General features: G+C 47.8%; 1 protein-coding gene across 1 annotated transcript in view; it reads left to right on the forward strand.

Annotated features, from left to right (window-relative positions):
* Positions 1 to 643: 643 nt before the first annotated feature.
* SYNPO2L (synaptopodin 2 like) overlaps positions 644 to 21,362 on the forward strand; it is a 34,761-nt gene continuing 14,042 nt past the window's right edge. The window contains exons 1-3 of the mRNA XM_035330287.1: positions 644 to 847; positions 14,428 to 14,579; positions 17,353 to 18,014. Coding sequence (XP_035186178.1) covers positions 743 to 847; positions 14,428 to 14,579; positions 17,353 to 18,014 — 919 coding nt within the window. The 5' untranslated portion in view covers positions 644 to 742. The remainder of the gene's footprint in view (positions 848 to 14,427; positions 14,580 to 17,352; positions 18,015 to 21,362) is intronic.

The raw sequence follows: 21,362 nt of genomic DNA on the forward strand, positions 1-21,362 counted from the left end.
GACGCCCGCGGCGCGCAGGCGCGCGCCCCGCCCGCGGTCACGGCGCTGACGTCACGGCGGCCGCCGGGCCGGGGGAGCGCCCCGTGATGGCGGCGGGCGGCGGGGACCTAGGGGGAGTCCAGGGCAGGAGCCGGGCCCGGAGCCGCTCCCCGGGGCACGGGGCGGTGAAGGGGACCCCAGCGGGGAGCGTGCCGCCTGCCGGCTGCCCCGCTTCGGTCTCAGGGGCAGGTGCTGTTACCTGAACCTGCACAAAGGTGTCCCCGGGTCGCGTCCCTGCCCTTGTCAAGGAGCGCTGCGCGGCTCGGGGGTTTGTGGTCGGGCTGGGACGGGGAAATAAAGCGTTCACTGAGCAGCCCCCTGCCTGCCCTCCCCGTGTGAGCCCGAGCTGCGCAGGGCAGGGTGAGCTATTTTCAGCCCCGCTGCGGTGAGGGATCCGAGGGGCACGGGGTGAGATTGACGGGACACGTGTGCGGGACGGCGCTGGCCCCTTCCCAGCAGCAGAATCAAATGTCTAATCACGGGCTGGGCAGCAGCTGGGAGCGCAGAAGCGCGGGGAAGGCTGGGCTCGACGGTCTCCCCTCTCTTCTGGTGTGCGTGAAGTTGAAGGAAAGAGTGAGGAGAAGGCCTCGGGGACTGGGGAGTCATAACGTGAATGGTGAAGATGGGAGAGGGAAATACTGCCTGTTAAGAACTGGTGTCTGTTTTGGCGTTGGGAAGACAAAATACCCGAAGCGCAGAAGTCATGGGAGCCGAGGAAGAAATGCTCATCACGCTGTCTGGAGGTGCCCCCTGGGGCTTCCGGCTGCAAGGGGGCTCTGAGCAGAAAAAACCCCTTCAAGTGTCCAAGGTAGGACCGCAAGATGCGAACTGAGAGGGCAGGGTCGTTCTGCTCAAGTCAGGTGTCTGCTGAGCCAGGCATCTTTCACTGCCAGTAAGGACCGCAGGAACGCCTTACTGTGACAGGAGGTCTGAAAAGAAAAACTCGGGGGAACGGTCAGGCATGGCGTGGGGTGGGATACAGATCCTGAAATGGATGCTACTGAGGTAGAAATAGACAGGTGTCGGGAAGATCTGCTTGCTTTCTCCATGCAGGTTGGATAGCTCACACAGCTTGCATATATAACCTGTGCAACACCCCCCCAGTTGTCTGCAGAGATAGAACAATAGTGGCAATCCAGGAAAAAGGGCTCACATTCACATACGGCGGTGTCAGTGTTTGTGTAAGGCATCCAACAAAATCAAAAACAACTGAAGTGAAAGCAACAGAAGCCGTATTTGTAATTCAATTAAACTGTCTCTAACACTTCATTATTTTCCAGCTTTAAAAATAGATGCGCTTTTCCTAGGGTCTCTTACATTGGTGAAGCTTTCTCAATACTGTCTGAAGTATTTTTGATGCTCTAAGCAGCAAATACGGGTTCAATTTCAAGGACTAAGAAAAACAGTTGTTTGGAAGAGAGGTGAAATAATAAAAAGGAACAAATATGAGCTTTGCATTGCACTAATTTTGATCAACAGCTGTCCCTGTTTTCTTTATGTAAAGACAACTTGAGTAGGTTAAAAATTAAGAAAAAAAAAGCTCCTCTTTTTTAAGCTTGTAACAGCTGCATTAACTTTGACACAATGATATCTTGGGATGTCTCTGTGGAAGGCACCCAGTAGCAGGCATGAAAAAATGCTTTGCCCACCCTTTCTGTTTCCTTAAGTGGAATGCGGGTCTGACGGAGAACTTTAAAATGAAGTGTTCTGTGCCCCAGGTCAAGGAGTATCTGTAACTTCTATTAAGTTGTTTGGAACCCCATAGCTTGGCCCTGAAGTAGACGTTTCTTACATAAAGAAAGATTATCTGTAGAAAAGCTAACATATTCAGAAAGCTTCGGGTGCTGAAGAGAAGGAATACCCTTGAAACAGGTATCTGGAATCTGTGCTTGTCAGCAAAATGGGATTTTCATTGGCCACGTAAATTTTGCAGAATTGTTTTGACTCATTGTTTTCCTTCAATAGACAAGAAACTGGAATTGAAGAGGAAGGAGGTACTGAGTGTCTTATAAAGAATACTTGGGAAAGAACAGCAGCAAGAACTAGCCAGTGCCCAGACCAAGTTGCACCTTAAGGTGACTGGAATATTGCTCCAGGATCAGTAGCACTTCCAGAAAGATATTAACTAAAACTAGCTTTCATCCCAAACTTGGTGTCATACCTTAAATCTAACAATGCAAATACATACATATTTTCAATCTGGGGGGAAAAAAATATGGAAAATACAATTGATACAAATTGATACAAATCATTCTTCATGCAGGACTGCTTGTACGATTATTGTTTGGGGCTATTATTGTCCAGAATTTATGGGCATCCCAGTGACCATAAACACTCACTGTCATAGAGGCAACACTGTTTAATCAGTCTCCAAAGAAAGGCTTTATGGATCCTTACTGGGAACCTAGTAAGGTCCTATCTGAATGTAGAATGCTTAGAAGAGAATAAACCCCCAGAATTCAGAAAGTAACCTGACTCATCTGTTACCAGGCAGAGAGCAGAAGTTTGAATCTTAGGTTTGGCTCTTGGAGTTGAAAGATCAGCTCCTCATTCTTCTGCAGTTAAGATTCTGCTATTGACACCTGTAGGATGAAGCCTGGGCCAAAATGTTGACTGCAAAGCATCCGCCAAACCTCTACCAAACCTCTAACATCATTAGCAGCGTCTGGATCTTCTGGGAGCCAAAGATGGAAATGGTCCCATCACTAAGGAATGCTGATCAGAGACTGTGGCTGTATGATATCACACAGAGAAAGAGGGCAGTATTTTGTTTGTTAGAGCTGTATTGGTTTGTTAGAGCTCCGCTGGTTTATTAGAGCTGGGACTCCTGAGTTGTGGATGTGCAGTTTGCTTTGTTCAGCCTCCATTCCATGATATCAGAGCCACTGCACAGCACTGGGACGCGGTCAGAGGGAGGTGTCACTGAGACTGAGCCTGCCTTGCTGAGGTAAGGTCAAATAACAGAGTGTTTGTTAGTATGGCAAAGAACATGTTGTGCGTGCATGGAAAGACAGATTAGATAAATGAGAAGGGTCTATTAGTAAGCTAGTTGCTGTCAAAGAAAGGACTCTTGGGGAGAAAGAGAAGTTCTAAGCCAGGAAAACTTTGTCTTAGCAGAACAGAAATTGTTAGCAGTACTTTGGTTCTTAGAACAAATTCTATTTGAACAGAATGGGGAAGGACAGAACAGGAACATAGATGAATCTGTAGAAAATATGAAAAAAGATACAGACACGAATATCCTGGAGGTACCAGGAAATACTTGAGTGGATACAGGTGGATGTCTCTGGGGATTCCAGTGCTGTCATTTTAGGCATTTTCAACTTCTAGACTAGAAAAGTCGTAGGAGTAGCACTAAGGAAAGATGCTTACCCTTGGATGTTGAATCAAATTGTTTTCTATACCATTCTGGCTGAAGAAGAGCTAAGCAGATAAAAAACTTATTTGGGCCTAATGAGTGGAAATGAATCAAGTATAACAAATAAGTTATATATAAGCAGTTTACACTGTAGTTACGTAGAAATGCTGGAATTGCTATACCAGACGAGGTTAATGGTCAGTCCACCTCCTGCTTCCTGTCTCCTTTGTGTTTCTTGCAAGACAGGTGTGTCAGAGAAAACTGTAAACTTCAACAATGCACCTTATTTTCTAGTAATGCAATGCGGAAGGAAATTCTTTCATCCCAGCTGATTATCAGCATGCCCTATGAAGTACATGAGAATTGACAGTTCTGGTGTTTTACCCTGTACATAAACAGATAAGTACTTGTGAACAGCTAGTGTTACCTGTCTGACTAAATCTCAGCTGTTTCCCAATGAAGATTCAATAACATCATGCAGTCAGACATTCCAAAAAATAAATGTTGCACAAAGTAGGATTTTCCATTTTGAGTCCCTCTTTGTTGTTGTATTACAAATCCATGGAAAATTAATTATCTTAAATGATCATTTTACACAGTCACAGTTCCTCTTGCCTTTCTTCTTTCTAATGTTTACATCATAATCTTTTTATTGTTTTTCTATATGGAAGATTATTATCAATCTGATTGATATCAGTCAAATGATCAATCACTTTAATTCCTGTTCTTGATATCTGTTATTTCTGAAAACTCTTTAGGCCTGTTGTATCCCTTCCCTTCCCTCCTCCCTCCCACTGGGTATTGACAAAAAAGCTCAAGTTTAAATAACATAAGCAAGATTAATTTCTACTGATTACATGGTTCCAGATGTGTAACTGCATATGTCTATTCCTTTTGCCTTAAACTCTCCTACGAAAGCACACACTGAATATTGTATTCCACCGTAACAATCATTTGCAGCGTCTGTGTGCTAAAAAATGTCTGATGTGTATTTGAAGGATTGGTGGTACCATAACAGTTCGGTCTCGTAAATAACAGATACGGTAGGAGTGGAGGGTGAGGCAAAAGAAGAAGCAAAAGAGAATTTATTAGTGTCTGGGGAACCCTCAGTGGAAAAGAGTAGATCATTTTTAAATGAGCGTTATATTAAAATATCAACTTAGTAATGAGTAAGCTGAAAAAACAACAGACATTGATATGCTCAGCAGGCAGATACACAGCAGGATAAAAGATCAACAGAGGACATGAATAATTCTGCAGAAATTAGGAAGGGTTGACATACGGGGAACTAGAGAAACAACTAAAGGGAAAATATAAGATTAAAGAACCCAAAAAGGAAAACAAAACCTCTATTTTGGTCTTAGTTACAGCAATGTCCTTATAACTGAAATCAGTTGAACTACCGTGCTTTCACATTTAGCTTATTATCATTTGTAATGAATCTTTTAACTCTTACCCAGTGAAGCAGATAAAGGATAGTGAGAATTCACACTACCCCTTACCAAACCGAAGGTGACTTTGTATAGCTCAGTGCCTGTGTGGTAGCAACAAAACAACACAGCGACACGACACAACAGATCTTTGGCCAGAAACAATCAGTAGGGAAAGAGAAACTAAGCTCAGAAGTCAGAAACAAAAAGTGTCCATAGATGGTAAGATTTTTATTTTAGAAAGGCTGAGGCAAAAGCACATTTTCCTGACATGTACACCATTCCTTGCAAGGGGAAGCTATAATGATCAGAAGGTTCACCCACTCTGAAAAGAGCGTACAGTAATGGAGAATAACACCATCAGGTCCTGGAGGATTTCTTTGCAATAATGGTATGTGCATCAAACGGACTTGAAACTAAATAAAATGTGAAATAGCTAGTCTGAGAAAAGTCATAAGATACGATATAAGCATTAAACCCATCATCCATCATCAACCAAAGCAGAAACATAACATGGAGCTGCATTAGGTAAGTCATTTTTAGGATCAAAAGGGCAGCTTTAAGATGGTACAAGTACCTGTACTGCCTTTAGGGAGTCTTCTACGAAACAATATTTATTCTATTAGAGGGAAACCCAGTTATTTACTATAAAAAGCACGGAAGACACTTGTACCTCCAGCTTAGTCTGGTCCACAAGTACTACTGAAGAAATTAGTGGAAACTGGAAGCTTTCCAAGAGGTACTGATGGTGGAGGAGAGAGATCTAGGTATATTAGTGCATCAGAAGAGGATAACAAGCCAGCAAAATGATGCATTTCTGATAAAAAGGCAAACAAATGAGCCTCAGCTGAGCTACGTGTAACCAAAATAGGTAGGCATTGATGTTTCTGTCTGATGTACAAGTGAGAATTCACTGGAATTACCACACTTATGGAGCCAGCCACTTTGAAAAAAAATAATTTAAGGTAGAGCAGCTATAGAAAAGGATGAGAGAAAAGGCTTCTTTCATCTAGCACAAAGGTTAAGAGATATGATTGCTGTCTACAAATAGATGTTGGGCAAACACCAGCAGCACTGTTCAAATATAGGACAGCATTGTCAACGATCAAGCGTGCACAGAAAGACCAGAGGTAACTAACCAGGGAGATTCAACTTTCCAATCCAGGCAAACAACTAAAAACCTCTTAAAATCAGGTTATGAGCTGCAGTAAACAGCCTGGCATGTGAAACAACAGAGGATTGGCCCTTTTAACTCAGGAGGCTCCTTTCAGTTCCCACTTCTGCACAAATACTCTGCAGCAATGGAGTGAATCGTTAGGGGAAGCAGTGACCACAGGACTGGATAGCTATTAAAAACAACTGTTTTCTTGTTTAAGAGTAGTTCATCACAACCTATTTTTTACCTGTTTCTTACCTATCTCTACTTTCTTGTGTGTTTCTCTGCTGCAAATCCACTGTCTCTACTGTCTCTGCCAGATACAGAGAGCCCTGCTGCCCTCATGCTGTGCCACTAGTCCTTGTGACCCATGGCCTGGCTGCTGTGTCCTGGTCGCCTTTGCTTGTGTGACATTATTCCTGCTGAAGGCTGCCAGCTCCAACCCAAATAGGGCTGACAGCTTGTAGATTTGCAAGCACTCTCTCTGCCTCTCCTCCTTACAGAGAAAGGTGGACAGGCAGGTCTGTACCTGTTCCCGCAGACATTTAACGTCACATCTAAGAAGGTGTGGCTGGCAGCCTTGCCTATAGCAGTCACTAATGCTGGCTTTGGAGGGCCGCGTACGTCTGGCAGCGCTGTGGAAGGAGTTACTCAGGCAGTTTTGGGAGTGCTCTTGGACATGTTTTATGGCCTGTCAGTGCCTAGACAGGTGCCACCACTGGCTGCCAGTGAAGGAGAGCTGGCTGCGGTGCCAGTGGGACTTTCAGAGGAGCCCAGCAGTCACAGTGTGCTGAGAGGGCATGGGGGCTCCAGGGCTGCACTATGGCCAAGGAGCTGCAAGCTCAGTGCAGCGCTGGGACGGCAGTGAGCAAGGTGGAGAGCTTGGAAGGAGGGCTCTGCCCTTGTCAGCAGGGATGAGGGGATAGGACCTTCAAGATAATCATAGAAAGGTGGCCAAAGGAGAAAACCATGTTATTACAGCTGCAAATCACCATTGCTGATTTGTATCAGGCAAGGATCTGGTTCACAGTTCCCTCTGTATCACCAGGGGCTTGGAGCTACCTGCAAGGGAAGTAGTGTTACACAGGCACCCCTTCTCAAACAATCACGGAGAGCAGGCTGGGTGGATGAAAAGGATCACTGGTTATGCCATTCCCTAGAAACTGTCTTTACTGTGGAGTACAGGATTGTGGTTTAGACCAAAAAGAGCTTTTATTCAGTGAAATGACACAGGAAATGCTAAGTGGCAGTATCTACTTATTTTAAAACAAGACTAGAAGGACTTCACAAATTCATCAGCTTCACCCTTATGTAGGGTACTAGATGTATCTTTTTCCCTCCAGAGCACTAACTGAAAGATTGCTCTCCAGTCTGATTGGCATAGTTAGAAAACAAATAGGAAGCTGATTTTTAGCCTACGCTTGCTCTCAGCTAATCTTTAACCCTTGGTATAGTACTCCTTTCTCACTCCTCAAGCCATTTCATTCTGCTAAATCTTTTATTTCCCCTGCCTACCTTTGTGTTCCAAAGGATGTGATGAAGTCACGCCTATGAAAAAATGGGATGTTGTCTTCTGGTCCTCCACACATTACTGTCCTGAATCATTTCTCCTCTGCCGTGTGACCACAGCAGTGCTGCCTCATGCTTTTTGCTTTCACGGCTCATCTAAGACTAGTACTTGAAGGACACTGTGAGAAAAGCTTCCACTCTCCTCCTTGCAGAGGTGACGAGACTGGGCAGTTAAGTCTTTGCATCCTATTTATACTGTAGGAGGCACGAAGAATGTCTGTCAGATGACTATCAGCAGCTGTGGGGAAACCACACCAGCTATACGTGGTGCATTAAATGTGCCTGGGACCACTCTGGCATGGAGCCAGCTGCTACAGCATGGAGCAATGCCCAAAAGTTAAAACTCTTCTGTTCTGAGCAGGATGGCCCCGTGCAATCTGCCCATGGGCAATGGCCTATTCTAGCTCCCAAACTGTGCCTGGGAATTGTTCAGAAGAGCACTAGCTGGCCGGAGCCAAGGGTAGGACCAGGACCATTTCAATGGTTAGACACGAACAGGAAATTTGCTGGCATTATTCAACCTGCTACAGGTACATTTCTGTGCCAAAGTCTCTCTGAATCCTTCAGGTGAAAGGGCTACTTGTCTAATGCCTTCCTGTCCTGGCTGGTCCTGTCCTTGCCACAGAGCTGCAGAACTGTGGTGCTCATCCATCTCAGACAATTTCAGAGAGGCTCTATTAAGGTTAATGAGTGCTGTCTTCTGGTGCGGTAGCCCACACTTGCAAATATGATGAATGTTGTGTACAATTAACTTCTTACAGACATGGTTTTTGACTTGGATTGTATCCTATTCTATCAAAATAATAGTAGGTATGTCTTCTTCACGTTGGCCCTGCCTGAGTGTAATGCTTTGGAGGCATATTATACTCAAGACTGCAGCTGTTCAACAATGGATAGTAACTAAAATTGTCCTCTGTTCTGAATAAAGGTTTTGTTCAAAGTTTGTTTATCCTCACCGCACAGCACGAGCACACAGTGCTAAGGTTGAGAGCACCTTTTTCTGGAGGACTGAAGCCATCTCTCTGGATGACTCTGCCCTGTGTTCAAGGCCCTCTCACTCCTGTCCTGACTCAGTGCCTGATACTGTAAAATGTTGGTAGCTGGATTTGCTTGTGAGCTCTAATTCCCTTAGATCTAAAATCTGTTACATCATGAGGAGGAAGGTTGAACATCTAGAAAGAGATCAACATGAAATAGGTAAGCATGTTTCTTCATGAGAAAGAACTTCATGGTGAGGGTGACGGAGCACTGGAACAGGCTGCCTAGAGAGGTTGTGCAGTCTCCTTCTCTGGAGATATTCAAGGCCCGTCTGGATGCCTACCTGGGCAGCCTGCTCTGAGGAACCTGCTTTGCAGGGGGGTTGGACCCGATGATCTTTCGAGGTCCCTTCCAACCCCTACAGTTCTGTGATTCTGTGATTCTGAACACTCCCCTCTCTTGTCCCAGCAGCTAGATGTGGGCACCAGGACTCCTGCTTTTTGACATATCTATCTGTTCCTTCTGAATCCTTGCTTCATATGAAAACCCCTTGATATCCTGCTGATTCACTCTGTTGAAAGAAAATGCTTACCAAATATGTTTAGTATCTATTGCAGTACATGTGGCATTATTCTTTGTCAGTGGTATAACACTTCACTCACTTTTCAGCCATTCTATCAATAACAAAAGGCCATGGAGATGAAGCCTCTTTTTGTCTACCTGCAGTCAACTCTGGCTAGGCACTTGTTCCCAGCAGCAAGCTCCATGCTAAACGTTTTGCTTTGGCAAAGAAGGTAGATTGTTTGGCGTTGTTTTCTGTTTTTCTCCCTTGTAATATCAACACAAAATGCATTTTTAAGGTGATTGGTTTCAACAGACAGGCAAAACTAACAGCCCCTGCTTGCCTGTGTTTGTTTTGCATCAGTTGTACCCCGCGGAACAAATCAGGATTAGGCCCAGTGCACTGAAGATGTCTTCTCTGTCCAACACTGGGAGAGCTATATCCCTCTCACCAGTACACTCACTCTGGGTGGTAACAGACTAGAGGAATCTTGTACACACTTAGTGGATTGTCTAGCACCAGCATCCTCTGCCACCAACAGGTTTCATTTCCAAATCCCTTGCCCAGAAACCACCCAATCTGTATTTGTGCTCAAGATACCTTATTTTACCACCCTCTCTTGCTGTGTTCATTTATTATTCCAGAAAATATCTGTTCTCTTTCGAAAACAGGGAGTTAAACACTCTCTGCTTAAGCTTCACTGTGGATGACCTTTGAAGTAGGTCAGCAGGGACACTGGACCTGCTTTACCAAGATGCAAGTCATCCAGTGGCACCTCTTAAACTGGAACAAGGTGTTTGGGCAGAAGTTATTGGAACAAAATTAAGAAGTGTAATTGAAATGGTTAGTGTAATTTTAATATGTTAGAGTAAATATTCTCCTCTAATAAAAATACAGCATTAATACAAAGATGTGATGCTACTTGCATCCTTAACAGGCAAGGCATAGAAATAGTATCTTACTGGATCTTCATGTTCAGATGGGCAGCTGAGACAAAGAAAATTTAAGAGTCAGAGCAAATGATTGTTGAAAAACTTCTTGATTTCCAGGCTCCTGTCATTTAGAGTTCACAGTGTGAGTGTTTTCTCCAAGGTCACAGAAAAACTCATCCAGGGCTCCTGGATGCCAGTCTAGGGCTTTAACCACAGGGGTTTATTTTTCCTTGCACAAATAACGATTCAGCCCTGGCCCCGTAGGAAAACCAAACGGTTCCAGTAACCAAAATGATGTCAACACAGATGTGCTGAAAGAAGAGATGGGGAGTGTTTGCTTCTTTTGCAGCTATCAGCTGCTGTGTTTGTGGTTCAGCTAAGCAGGAAGTGCTGGGAGGAGCAGACCCTGATGTTGGTTGGCTCTTCAGATCCTGCCTGACTTCATTCCCCTTTGGTAATGCTTTATATTGCTTCATACTACAACAAGGCAGCTCTTACCCCTCCTTGGGGACCTGTGACACGACTACATTTCACTTAAGACTGGAAAAAAAATGTAAATGCTGCCAAGTTGCATTGGGTGCAACTACTCCACTGTAGCTGCTGTGGGAAAGGGGGGGCGGCTGTACGACATGAGATGCAATCAGACAGGGGAAGGAGAAAGACCACTTGTAGTCAACATACAACTCTTACGTGGCCTGAGCTTGCTCAGTTGCTGCTGGGCAGATTTTAGGATAACGTAGTCTGTCTTCCTGCTGTACAGATTGAGCTCTACTGATGAGAGAGGTGTTAAGCGCCTTGGGGAGGCAAGGGCGAAGATGGCATGTACCTGTTAGAGCTGATTCCTGAAAGACATTGCAAACCACTTCTGATTACCCACAGCATATTTCTTTTTTTATGAGGAAGGGATTGTGGCCAGCAGGGAGGGTGGTTGAAGAGTTTCAAGACAGGTTCCCTGGGCTGTACTCAGGCACGATGTGAAGCCACTGAGTTACTATCAGGATTACTCTATTCTTAGCATCCCAGTGTGTGTTCACCCCCCACATACCACTACCTAAATATAGTCCATACTGAAGGACAGATGCTGCCGAGTTGCATCTGACCCCCTCCTCCCCTGCATTCCTGAAAGCTAGGCAGAATTTGCCCAAAACACGTCCAGTGAGCAGCATGTCCTTTTGTCTCTTCAGGGCTGTGCTGAGAAAATTCTGCTAGAGCCTCACCCCAGTCCTAGCCTTCTCAGCCTTTCCTAGCACAGGCCTTCCCTTCAACACCTTTTCTTCTTACTTTCTTTGTCATTTGTTGCTTTCACTCTTCCTTTTTTGACCTCAGCTGCTTCTGTCCCTTCCCTCCTGTCTGATTCAATATGATCAATTAGAGAAACAGGACAATGTCATAAAGGAAAACAGGCACAAAGGAAAATAGGCATATATATATGTGCCTACATAGGTGCTGGAGACAACCAAACCTCTCTTACAAGAGCTCTTTCGTCACAACAGAAGTCTTGGTGTGAGTGCAGTGAGAGGGACAATCTTCTGTGTAAGTGTATTTCATTACTTTGCAGTTCCAGTATTTCACACTGATTTGTATTTTGAGGAACATGGATCAGTAAGGCCCTGATACTGGGATCCCCCGTTTCTCTTTGAAATCCCACTTGTCCCATCCCTATAGAAGGATTCATTTCCCATCCTTTTCCCATCCTCTTCCAAAGAGCTGCTGGATGACACCGTCCTTCCCGTCTGCAGCCTGTGCAGAGCTCCATTTGTGCCGCTTCCTGAATTTGCCGGGCGTCCAGGAGAGGGCATCTTTCCGACATGGGCAGCAAGTGGCCGAGCGGGAGGGCAGCCTGACCTTCAGGGCGGGCCTCTGGTCTGGCCTGGCGCCCCGAGGGCTCAGTGCTGCCCTCCCTGCGAGTGAGACGTGAGACGTGCAGGCTCCGGGTTGTCATTGAAGGGCTCCGCAGCACTGTGCTGGCACTCCTGGGAAGTAATGAAGCAGGCCTGCAGCTGACCTGGCTGTGCGTTAAGTCCTGTCCTTTCTGTGGGGTGTGCTGTCTCCCTGCAGATTCCCCTTCTGCCTTTAGCCCCTTTGCTCTCCTCTCTGGCAAACGCAGTGGCGGTGGGAGTTGTCATTAAAATGAAGCTGTGATTAGGTTGTTTGCCTCTGCCCCAGGGAAGCAGATTCACAAAGTTTCGGGGAAGGATTTATAAACCTGGGGGGGGACTGACAGCCAGGAACATGCTGTTTTCAGACTCCATAGGTCTCTTCCTGGGCTGGACACTGAACCTGTTTACCCAAGGAGGAATGGAGACAGGGAGACCTCTCCTCCTGGGTTAGAGAGCTAGCTCGCAGCTCCCACAGCAGCACTGGAGTAACTACAGTTGCTTTTACCTGCAGACCTCTTGCCATCCTGGGAACATCCGAGCACAGACCAAGCCACAGCCACTGGGCTGGCTAACCATATATGCTTGTAGCCATCTGTGCTAACCATAAAAGACGTGCACTGCCTGCCCACCTTGCTCAGCCCGCATGGGGCAGCTGACGTCCCACCAGCCTGCTCTGATCTAAGGGTGCTGAGGCAGCAGTAGGCGGTACGTGAGCGTGGCCTGACCTGGGAGTGCCGAGTGCTCGCCGGCAGGTTCCTGCGGTGCTGAGGGACCAGAGGCTGGCGGGATGCTGGTGAGGCCAAACAGCTCTGGGCTGGGTGGTCAGCAGCCCATGGCCAGCTGGTTTCAGTGAGCATGGAGGAGTACGATGGGATGTGAAGAATGCTCTCAGCACCTGCTGACAGTCTTTAAGCCCCACTTCCCTTGCTCCAAAACTGGGAGAGGTACTCGGCAAGTGTGTTCCCATCCAGTGCTGAGCACAAAGCACTTGGCATGGAGCAGCAGTTGGCCTTCTGAGGAATACCAGGGGGACGTCTTCCTTCTCCCCTCCCTGCAGCCCCCTAGCCCTTTGCATTAGCTGTGGTCTCAGCAGGCAGCACTGGAAAATGAGTCTGCTATCTCTTCTCAGTTAACAGCTGCACCTTGAGGGAGTATCAGGAAGCAGTATTTGTACTGTAACAGCAGAAAAGTAGCTCTTCAGCAGTAGTTCATTAAAGACCCACATGTTCTCATTCCTGGTTTTTATTAACAAGGAGGGAGATAAAGGCCTAAAATGACAGAGGCTGATGGATATGGCAGCTGGGATGAGGGAGTCCCTATTTTAAGCACAGAGGCAAAATTAGGGGTCAAGCTGGAGCGCCTACAGTGACAAAGTGCCAGTGAACACACAACTCAGAGCACAGCCCCCCTCTTTCCATCTTCTTCCCCAGTACCTCCCAGTTCTGCTGACAGGCTGACTTGTGAGGAGTGCTGCTCTTGCCCCTCAGAGGATTATGGCTGAGTCTGGTTGCTCAAGTAGCAAACTCTAAGATACGGCAGAAGGTTCCCTGCTGCGCATTACCTCTCTTCAGGGATCTGCCACAGTTTGTTCACTGCACCCCATTAAACAGCTCTGCACTGGTTTGTCTCTCACTTAACTGCAAGATCTGAATAAAATTTCTAGAAGCGTTTACAAATTTAGTGCATTTAGGCCTGATTTGCTCTCATGCAGTGGTTTTTGTCTGGCAATTCCTCTACATGCAAAATGAGTCCATTATGGGTGCCAGGCTGTCCTACAAGAAAAGTGTCCCATTGCTTACCTACATGGGAGAGCTCTGTGTTTTCGGGCTGAGTGGCACTTGGTTTGCTTGCTTGCCCTAACAGAAATGCTAGACTGTGTTGTGGGTTTCAATGAGAAGTTTAACTGAGATACAGAAGATAACTCGGTAACTGAGAACAGAAGGAAGAGGCAACACTTTGTGTAAGATGGTTATGAGAGGCCAGATTAGGGACTAGGCTGGAACTAGAGCCCCAGACTCCCTTCTCAGACAAAGCAATGCATATCTTGCACAGCTCCTGTTAAGGCTAAAGATTTACTCCACGTTTACTCTTGTGTAACAGGACACCATACGGCATGATGCAGATGTCCATAAATATATCGGCCAAAGCCATTTGAGCAGGAATACTTGACAGCAGGAAGTGCCAGAGAGCCCCCAACTCTTCCCGATGTCAGCTTCCCCGAGGATGGCATCTGCAGGGGCTCTGCTTGTGTTAGGGATCACACCACAGAAGCACAGGAGTGGGTACAGCTGGAAATGCTGACATGCAGCCACGTACAGGGAGAGTCTGGAATAAGGAATTACCACAAACGCAGATACTGACAGGCACAGGGTCTGGTCCATCACAGCGGCAGTACTGTAGTCTTAGGCCTTATTTTATTCTTTCAGGGATGGAGCGATAAAAGGGTCAGCAGGAGACAAGCAATTGCACTAAAGAACTGCCATTCTGACTTTCATCCCTATCCTCTCTGTTCTGTTTTTCCAGATCCGAAAGAGAAGCAAAGCATGCCGTGGAGGCCTGTGGGAAAATGATGTGCTAGTATCTATCAATGGAAAGTCCTGTGCCGGCCTCTCCCATGCTACTGCCATGCAGATCATCGACTCCTCCAACGGCATGCTCAACATCCGTGTGAAAAGGTAACCTGTCCCCCAGCACCATGCTGAGACAGTGCAGGCAGCAGAGCAGCTTCACCCAGCGCAGCAGCTATCCACACCTGGCAGGAAGGAGGCAGGCAGGGAGCCTTTGGTTTCTCTATTCTGTGAGGCATCCTAGAAGGAGTTCCCATGGCTAACATGTGGCCATCCAAAAGTTCTGCAGCATCTCCATGCTGCTCTCTAGAGTGCCTGGCACTGGGCTTGAACTCACCCTGGATTTCCATGTAGCAGCCCCTTAGGCTGGAGAGAAATGCTTGCAGTGTGAGGACTATGCTGCTAAGAATGAGCAATTTAGGCTACAACCAAACAGTTGACATAGGGCCATTCAGCTCAGGAATTAACAGAGACCCAGCTCATTCTGTAGAAATGGATTTGATGATGCACTGGATAACTGAGCAAAGACAAAGAGTGACACAAAAATTACCTCAGTATTTGCTACAGCAGGCCACTATAGTCCAACAGGGACTTCTACAAAGCTAAGAGGTGGGTAGGTGAGTCCCCTTCTCCAGGAAGAACTACCTCCAGTGAGAGCTCCAGTCTCCAGAATGCTAGAAATAGGCTCAAATTTAAGCACACAAATGGTCCCAGTAACTTCACTGTTTCTACCTGTGCTAAAGCCAGCCCAGTGCCTCAGTGTATGTTAGATGAGGCATAAGCTGTAAATGAATCAGGTAAAGATGAAGGCAGCAAAGCTGTGTGAGGTCCCAGCTAATCCACACCATTTCCAAATCAGATGCTGCCCTCAGGAAATAAGGCCCTGTTGAAGGTGTTTGAGAAATGTGATTTTCTGCAGCCCTGAGAAGGCAGAGGGGAGGGACAGCCACCCTGGCTGCTGGCATCTGTAATCTGGGGGCAGAGGTGGGCAGTGCTCAGAGAAGGAAGGAAAGCAAGAACATGTAGGCTCCTTCCCTTGGCTTCGGGGAAGGTGACGGTGCCTTCTGATGCACTCTCCCTGTACTGCTGTGATTAAGTGGGATAAGTGAGCCCTGAACAAGGTGGCCGGAACAGCGCCTGGCTCCTTGCCAAGGCCTTATCTCACCCCACTGGAGCCCATCTGCAGCCAACAGGTGCCCAGGCAAATTCCTCTGGGCCAAAATCAGCACTCTTTGAATTAGCAAAGTGACAAAGGCAGGCTTCTCGCAGGGCGCAAGGATCAGCTCTCTGGGAGCCAACATCAGATGGCTTGGGAATAACGTAACTAATCGGTGAAGTTGGCTTCCTTTTGGGGTACTGGAGAATCATCAAATAGTGCTTTATCATCACATCTCTATTCTTACTCTACATCTACATTCCCAAGGAAAACACCAATTAGTTATTTTCAGAGAGGAGAGGTGGCTGGATGACTGCAGTATGCAGGGCTGTTGGTGTGGGATGTGTATGAAGAGAGAAACAGAAGGATTGTGACCTGAATGGACAGTGTAGAACAACAGAAACTGGCTTATAAGCAGCAATGATTTTCAGCTATCTGATCAAGTGTTTAAAGAAGAGGAAGGACTTCTTTGTTTTGCTTAGGGAGGTTTGTGTTTGCTCCCCAGTTCATAATATAAATAGTATTTAAAAAATTAAACTGTCAGAGAAATTGTCCCACCCTTAGCTTCCAACAAGGCTTACATTTGACATAAATATAAATTTTTCACAGTTCGGAGGCTGGATAAAAGAGAACTGGGATTCAAGTCATGAACTCCACAGCTTTACAGAAGCAATACTCTACCTGGCTTCCCAGTATGCATGCTCAAAAGACAAATATGTGAGGTTCCTTTATAAATCCAACAAGCCCTGGTGACTCTGGCAAGTGAAGGAAGATTTTCTCCACTCTGTCTCTGGGGTCCAGAATCAAACTGCCTTTGAACTCTTGGCTTGCTCTTGAGGAGAGGGAGGACAGAGCTGGCTCATTTCCCATCAGCAGAGCCAGTTCTCCCTCTGGCAAGTTAGCAGTCAGACTGACTGCCCCAGTCTGTCCTGCTCCTACCCCAGCCATCCTTCCAGCTGACTCACAGGATAGAACTTGCCATGTCTAAGCCAAAGGCAAATGCCAACATGGACTGGGCTGGCATGTCTGCAACGCAGGCGTCAAAACCCAGACACTTACAGCTAGCTTGTGAAGCAGCCCCGCAGCGAGCTGGCCACAGATCTGACCCTGCTCACCAGCACAGTCCTGCCTCCACAGAGTGCTTGGCTCCTTTTCTTCTAAGTATTTGCTATTTACTCCCATCTAGAAGGCTGGGCAAGCAAACAGCACCGACTCCTTCCTTTGGAGAACCAAACTGCTGGAGCAGTCTGGGGGATGCCCTGGTGTGCAGAGCTGACACAGCTGTGAGACGCAGTTCCAGTTGCAGGAGCAGCTGGAGAGCAGCGTGATGGCCAGGGCACCACCTCGCAGCCCTGCCCGGCAGGCTGAGTGGGTACAGCCAGCTGTGCTGAGGAATGCTTGCTGAGCAGGAATTTACCTCCCAAGGAGAAATGCCTGGGAGCTGATTAAGCAAGCTGGGTAGATTTTTATGCTTTCAGGACATTCTGATTTTCAAGTGTTTAACACCTGGTTTTCAAAGAGGTCATGAAGCAGAAAATCAGGATGAGAGCGAGTAGCTGATGTCAGAGATGGGTCTGCCCTGTAGGTATCTATCTGTGCCACATGAAAGACACCTGAAACACCGGCTCAGCCCTCAGCCCTCCCTCTCCAGTGTGCTCGGGGGGGGGGGGGGGGTGTTCATTGAAGCTCCCCCCACCTCGCTCACTGCTTTTCCTTCTCCTGCAGGATAGTTGGTGGGGACCAGACCGGCCCTTGGCTGCAGTGCTCCCCTTCCCCAGGGCAGCGAGTGCTCTCCCCACCTTCCCCGCTCAGCCCCCCGGCGCAGCTGCTGAGCTCTGGGCTGGCAGGAGCCCCAGCCACCTCGCAGCCCCCGCAGTCCCGGAGGGCACCGAGGCACCTGGAGAGCCTCACCTCCCCGCCCGACAGCGAGGCCTACTACGGTGAGACCGACAGCGATGCTGACAACGTGGCCCAGGAGAAGCACCGCCGGGCCCGCAAGAAGAGCCCGCGCTCCCCACCAGACAGCACCAACAGCAAGGCGGACGTGCCTCAGGACGAGGTGTCCCTGTCCGAGCAGAGTGGCTATGAGAGCACACCGGAGGCCACTGCGCAGGGGGGAGCCGAGGTGGCCAGCTCCGGCGGGGTGGCCAAGAGGGAGATTGCCTGCCCGCCTGGCAGCCGCACGGACACGCCGTTCTCGGAGAGCGAAGGAGCGCTGCGGCCACCCTCAGCAGAGGGGCGGGAGCCTTCCCCGGAGGCGATGCTCCTGCCCCATGCCACCAAGGCTATCCGAGCGGAGCGCCACCTCATCCCCATGGTGGGGCCCGTGGAGCACCCAGTCGATGAAGACCTGACCACCACGTACGCGGAGAAAGCCAAGCAGGCCAGTAAGTCCTCTGCACCCTGACACTCCCCCACATCCTCTTCCTGTGCTTGAGCTCCTTTCCAAAGCTTCATGCCTGCAAAGTGGGTTAGCTCCTCGAGCCGGGGAAGAAGCAAGAGTCAAGTCAGCCCTGCAGAGACAGAGGCCTCCTATTGCACCTTTGGCACTGGGGTCCAGATCACCCAAGTTGTCCCAAGCAACAGATGAGAGAAAGGGACGGGGGTGTGGGAGTTATTTCTAGGAGCTGCAGCCACACAACTGTGCAGCAGCAGCAGCTGGTGAGCCCTGGTAGAGCTGGTGTCTTTCTAGAGGGGTACCAGCAAGGGCAGGGGCAGCTGGTCAATCAGTTAATTCCGACAGGTCCTTGTAGGAACTCAAGACTTTTCCACATGGGATAAAGCACTGAAAAATTTAATGTAGTACTTGGGTGGGTGATAGTCCTGAAGTGACCTTAACTGTAGATATCTTTCCTGGTTTCTGCTACATGTTGTATTTCAAACCCAAACACGAAGGCATTATTCAACTTCACAGTTGTGATCTACCCAATAATATTAAATAAAAAGTAATCAATAGCTTTTTTTCATACAAGTATCTCAGTGCACAGTATGAGTGGCTAATGGACTTCTCTGAGCCTAGAAATTAAGCAGGTTTCAAACAACTGACTTATCTGAAGGAAAGACTGGGAAACTTTGAAAAGTTTTCAGACTGATTCAGATAAACCGCCCAGATTCTCACTTCTCGTTCTCCAAGTGCAAGGCATCTTTTCCCCAGACCAGCTAATATTGCAAGGCCACTCCCCTCTCTTTTTCGTGGTTCTTTAGAGGTAACTTTCAAATCCAGGCTGCATCCTTCAGGCAGGGCACTGGCTTCCTGCTCTACCCTGTACTGAGGGCACAAACTCAGCTGGGTGCCTTGCATCAGGCCCCGCTAGGCAATGCAACCAACTTGGTGCCTTGTGGGATTTCTTTTTAGTCTTTAGCACTCACTTTCCTTAGGAGAGCAAAGAAAGCAGCGATTTCAGCCTCTCTGAGGATGAAGCTATTTTTTCCCCCTTTGAATAATGTACAAGCATGAGGTGAATGGTGAGAAAGGCATGTTCAGCTGCTCCCCGCCACCTGATAGTCCCAGCAGCGGATAAGCAATTGCTTTACATCAAGGCCTATTTCCATGGATAGCGTCAGTGCAGAAGGCTCCCAGGAAAACCACGTATTTAATGCAGAGCATTTCTGATGGCAAAATAATACCCCATGGCAGAAGGTGATGCAACTCTATTGCCAGCTAGAGGTAGGGTTCCTAGAAGCAGGGGCAGCTGGTCACACACTGAGATAATATTTTACTCTCCTATTACCCCTGCACCCCTCACTCCCTCCTTTGGCCATGGGTGTCCTTATGTAAGAGCTGCACTGCCGTGGATGGCAGTTCACATGGCCAGCTTGCCCTTTCTTGGGTTAGGAATCCTGGCAGGAATTATGAAGGCAAAACTCTATGTCCTGATTGTGCTGGAGCACAGTAGCCATTAAAAAAAATGTGATCAGCAGCCAGTAACTCTAGGAAGGATGGAAGCAAGGAGGTAAGAAGGATGGGAGGTGCTCATTACATGGGTAGCAGAGCTAAGGAGCACCTACACCTGCAATAAACCCAGGAGGGTGCGGGACCGCAGAGCTGCACTGGCTCCTGGGGGAAGGCTGCCTGCAGAGACACTGAGGCACTGGAAGTAGCCGGCACTGCACATGTTGCCAGAAAGAACTAGCCTTGCAAGGGTGTTTGGACACGCAATGGTTTAGCTCCTACAGCTGCCCCAGGCTCCCATGGAGCCAGAGGAGTTTAAAGCTCTGTTTCTCTGCCCCTCCTTAGCAGTACCCAAAGCACAACAGCCTACTTGGGACAGGGGATCTCCTGTTTTATTCTAAGCAGGAATGCAAAGTCAAGCTCATGGTTCAGAAGCTAAACAAGATTTTAAAAACTGAGTCAAGTAGGGTATGTGACTTGGACAATTGGTCATAGGAGCCTAGAACCTGATGTAGACACAGTAGACAGATGAGAACTATTCTGGCTACCTGATCAGATGTCTGCCTTTCGGAGCACCACCTCTCTAAATATAATCCCAGTGCACCTGCTCAGCACACCCTCCTTGCCTTGCCCTGACCTCCTCTCTCTCATGGCTCCCACCACTGCACCGTAATATGAATAACTCATTTTGTTTGTTCGGAGTGTTACCTGGTTCCTCACCCTTTTCTTTCTATAATGTACTCCTGCAGCTTTCTCTACCTGCCGTGATGTTTTCTCCAACGCTGGGGGTATTTCTCTTTGTATTCACTCTTTTTAACTTTTCCTTGTCATTCGTAAGCTACAGAGACATTCTCCCTTTCCTACTTGTCCCTGTACCTCAGGCAAACAGAATTACAGGTAAATTTCTGATCTGGGCTGATTGCCTACCGTCCTCAAGAACATTAATCAAACTATGAAATGCCCCCCGTATTCCCCTCATTCTTGATCCTGCCTTCACTGTAAAGGATGATCAGTCTTTTATAGTCTGATAGTTACTGATTCATTTCCTGTTAATTTGTGTCTGACAGTTCTCCAGTACACATCTTTTTCATCAAATCCACCAACTTTTGACAACTACAGTTGCTTTCCCTGCTTTTGCTAAGAGGATATAAATCCCGTGGCCATTGCCAGAGGTGACACTGCTGTCTGGCACCTGCTCTGGCAGCAGTACCACAGGAGCACACGGAGCTCACTTACTCACCGTAGCCCAGGTTTGACCCTGGGAGAGGAACACAGTGTGGTGGTGAGTACAGACAGCAAAAGAGGATTTGGCAGTGGATGGGATGGAACAAAAGAAGCTCAGGGAGGAGGGGATAGCAGCTGATGGTGCCACCTTAGGATGCCCTGTGTGGAGGCAGCTGCTGTGCTGTGGCTCTCTAACCTTGGAAAGGGTGCAAGGGCTTAGAGCTCCTTCAGGCAACAGCCTGGGCAATGAGCTGTGAGCCTGCCTCTCCCCAAAGTTCCTGCCCTCTCACAATTTGCACGTTTTTGTTGACTCATTTTTTTTCCATCATGTGCGATAAGCACCTACATCATCCCAGCTTCCCACAGGACGCACAACTCAAACATGCCTGCTCAAACCCCACTCGGAGCTTTGCTGATGCAGACTAGTGGGGCAGTGCGGGGAGCCACACACCGAAGTGCGGGAAATCTGCATGAGTTCCTGAAGGTCAGCAAAAAGCAGGGGATTGTGGCAGGGAGATTCAGACTACAGACGTTACAAGCAATTGCTAGCAAGGACCCCTGGTTCCCCACAGCTCCTGCAGTGTCCCCCTCTGCACAAATGCTCACCCCCCTCAGAGGC

The sequence above is a fragment of the Oxyura jamaicensis genome, chromosome 6 (genome assembly GCF_011077185.1).
Source record: "Oxyura jamaicensis isolate SHBP4307 breed ruddy duck chromosome 6, BPBGC_Ojam_1.0, whole genome shotgun sequence".
Lineage (NCBI taxonomy): Eukaryota > Metazoa > Chordata > Aves > Anseriformes > Anatidae > Oxyura > Oxyura jamaicensis.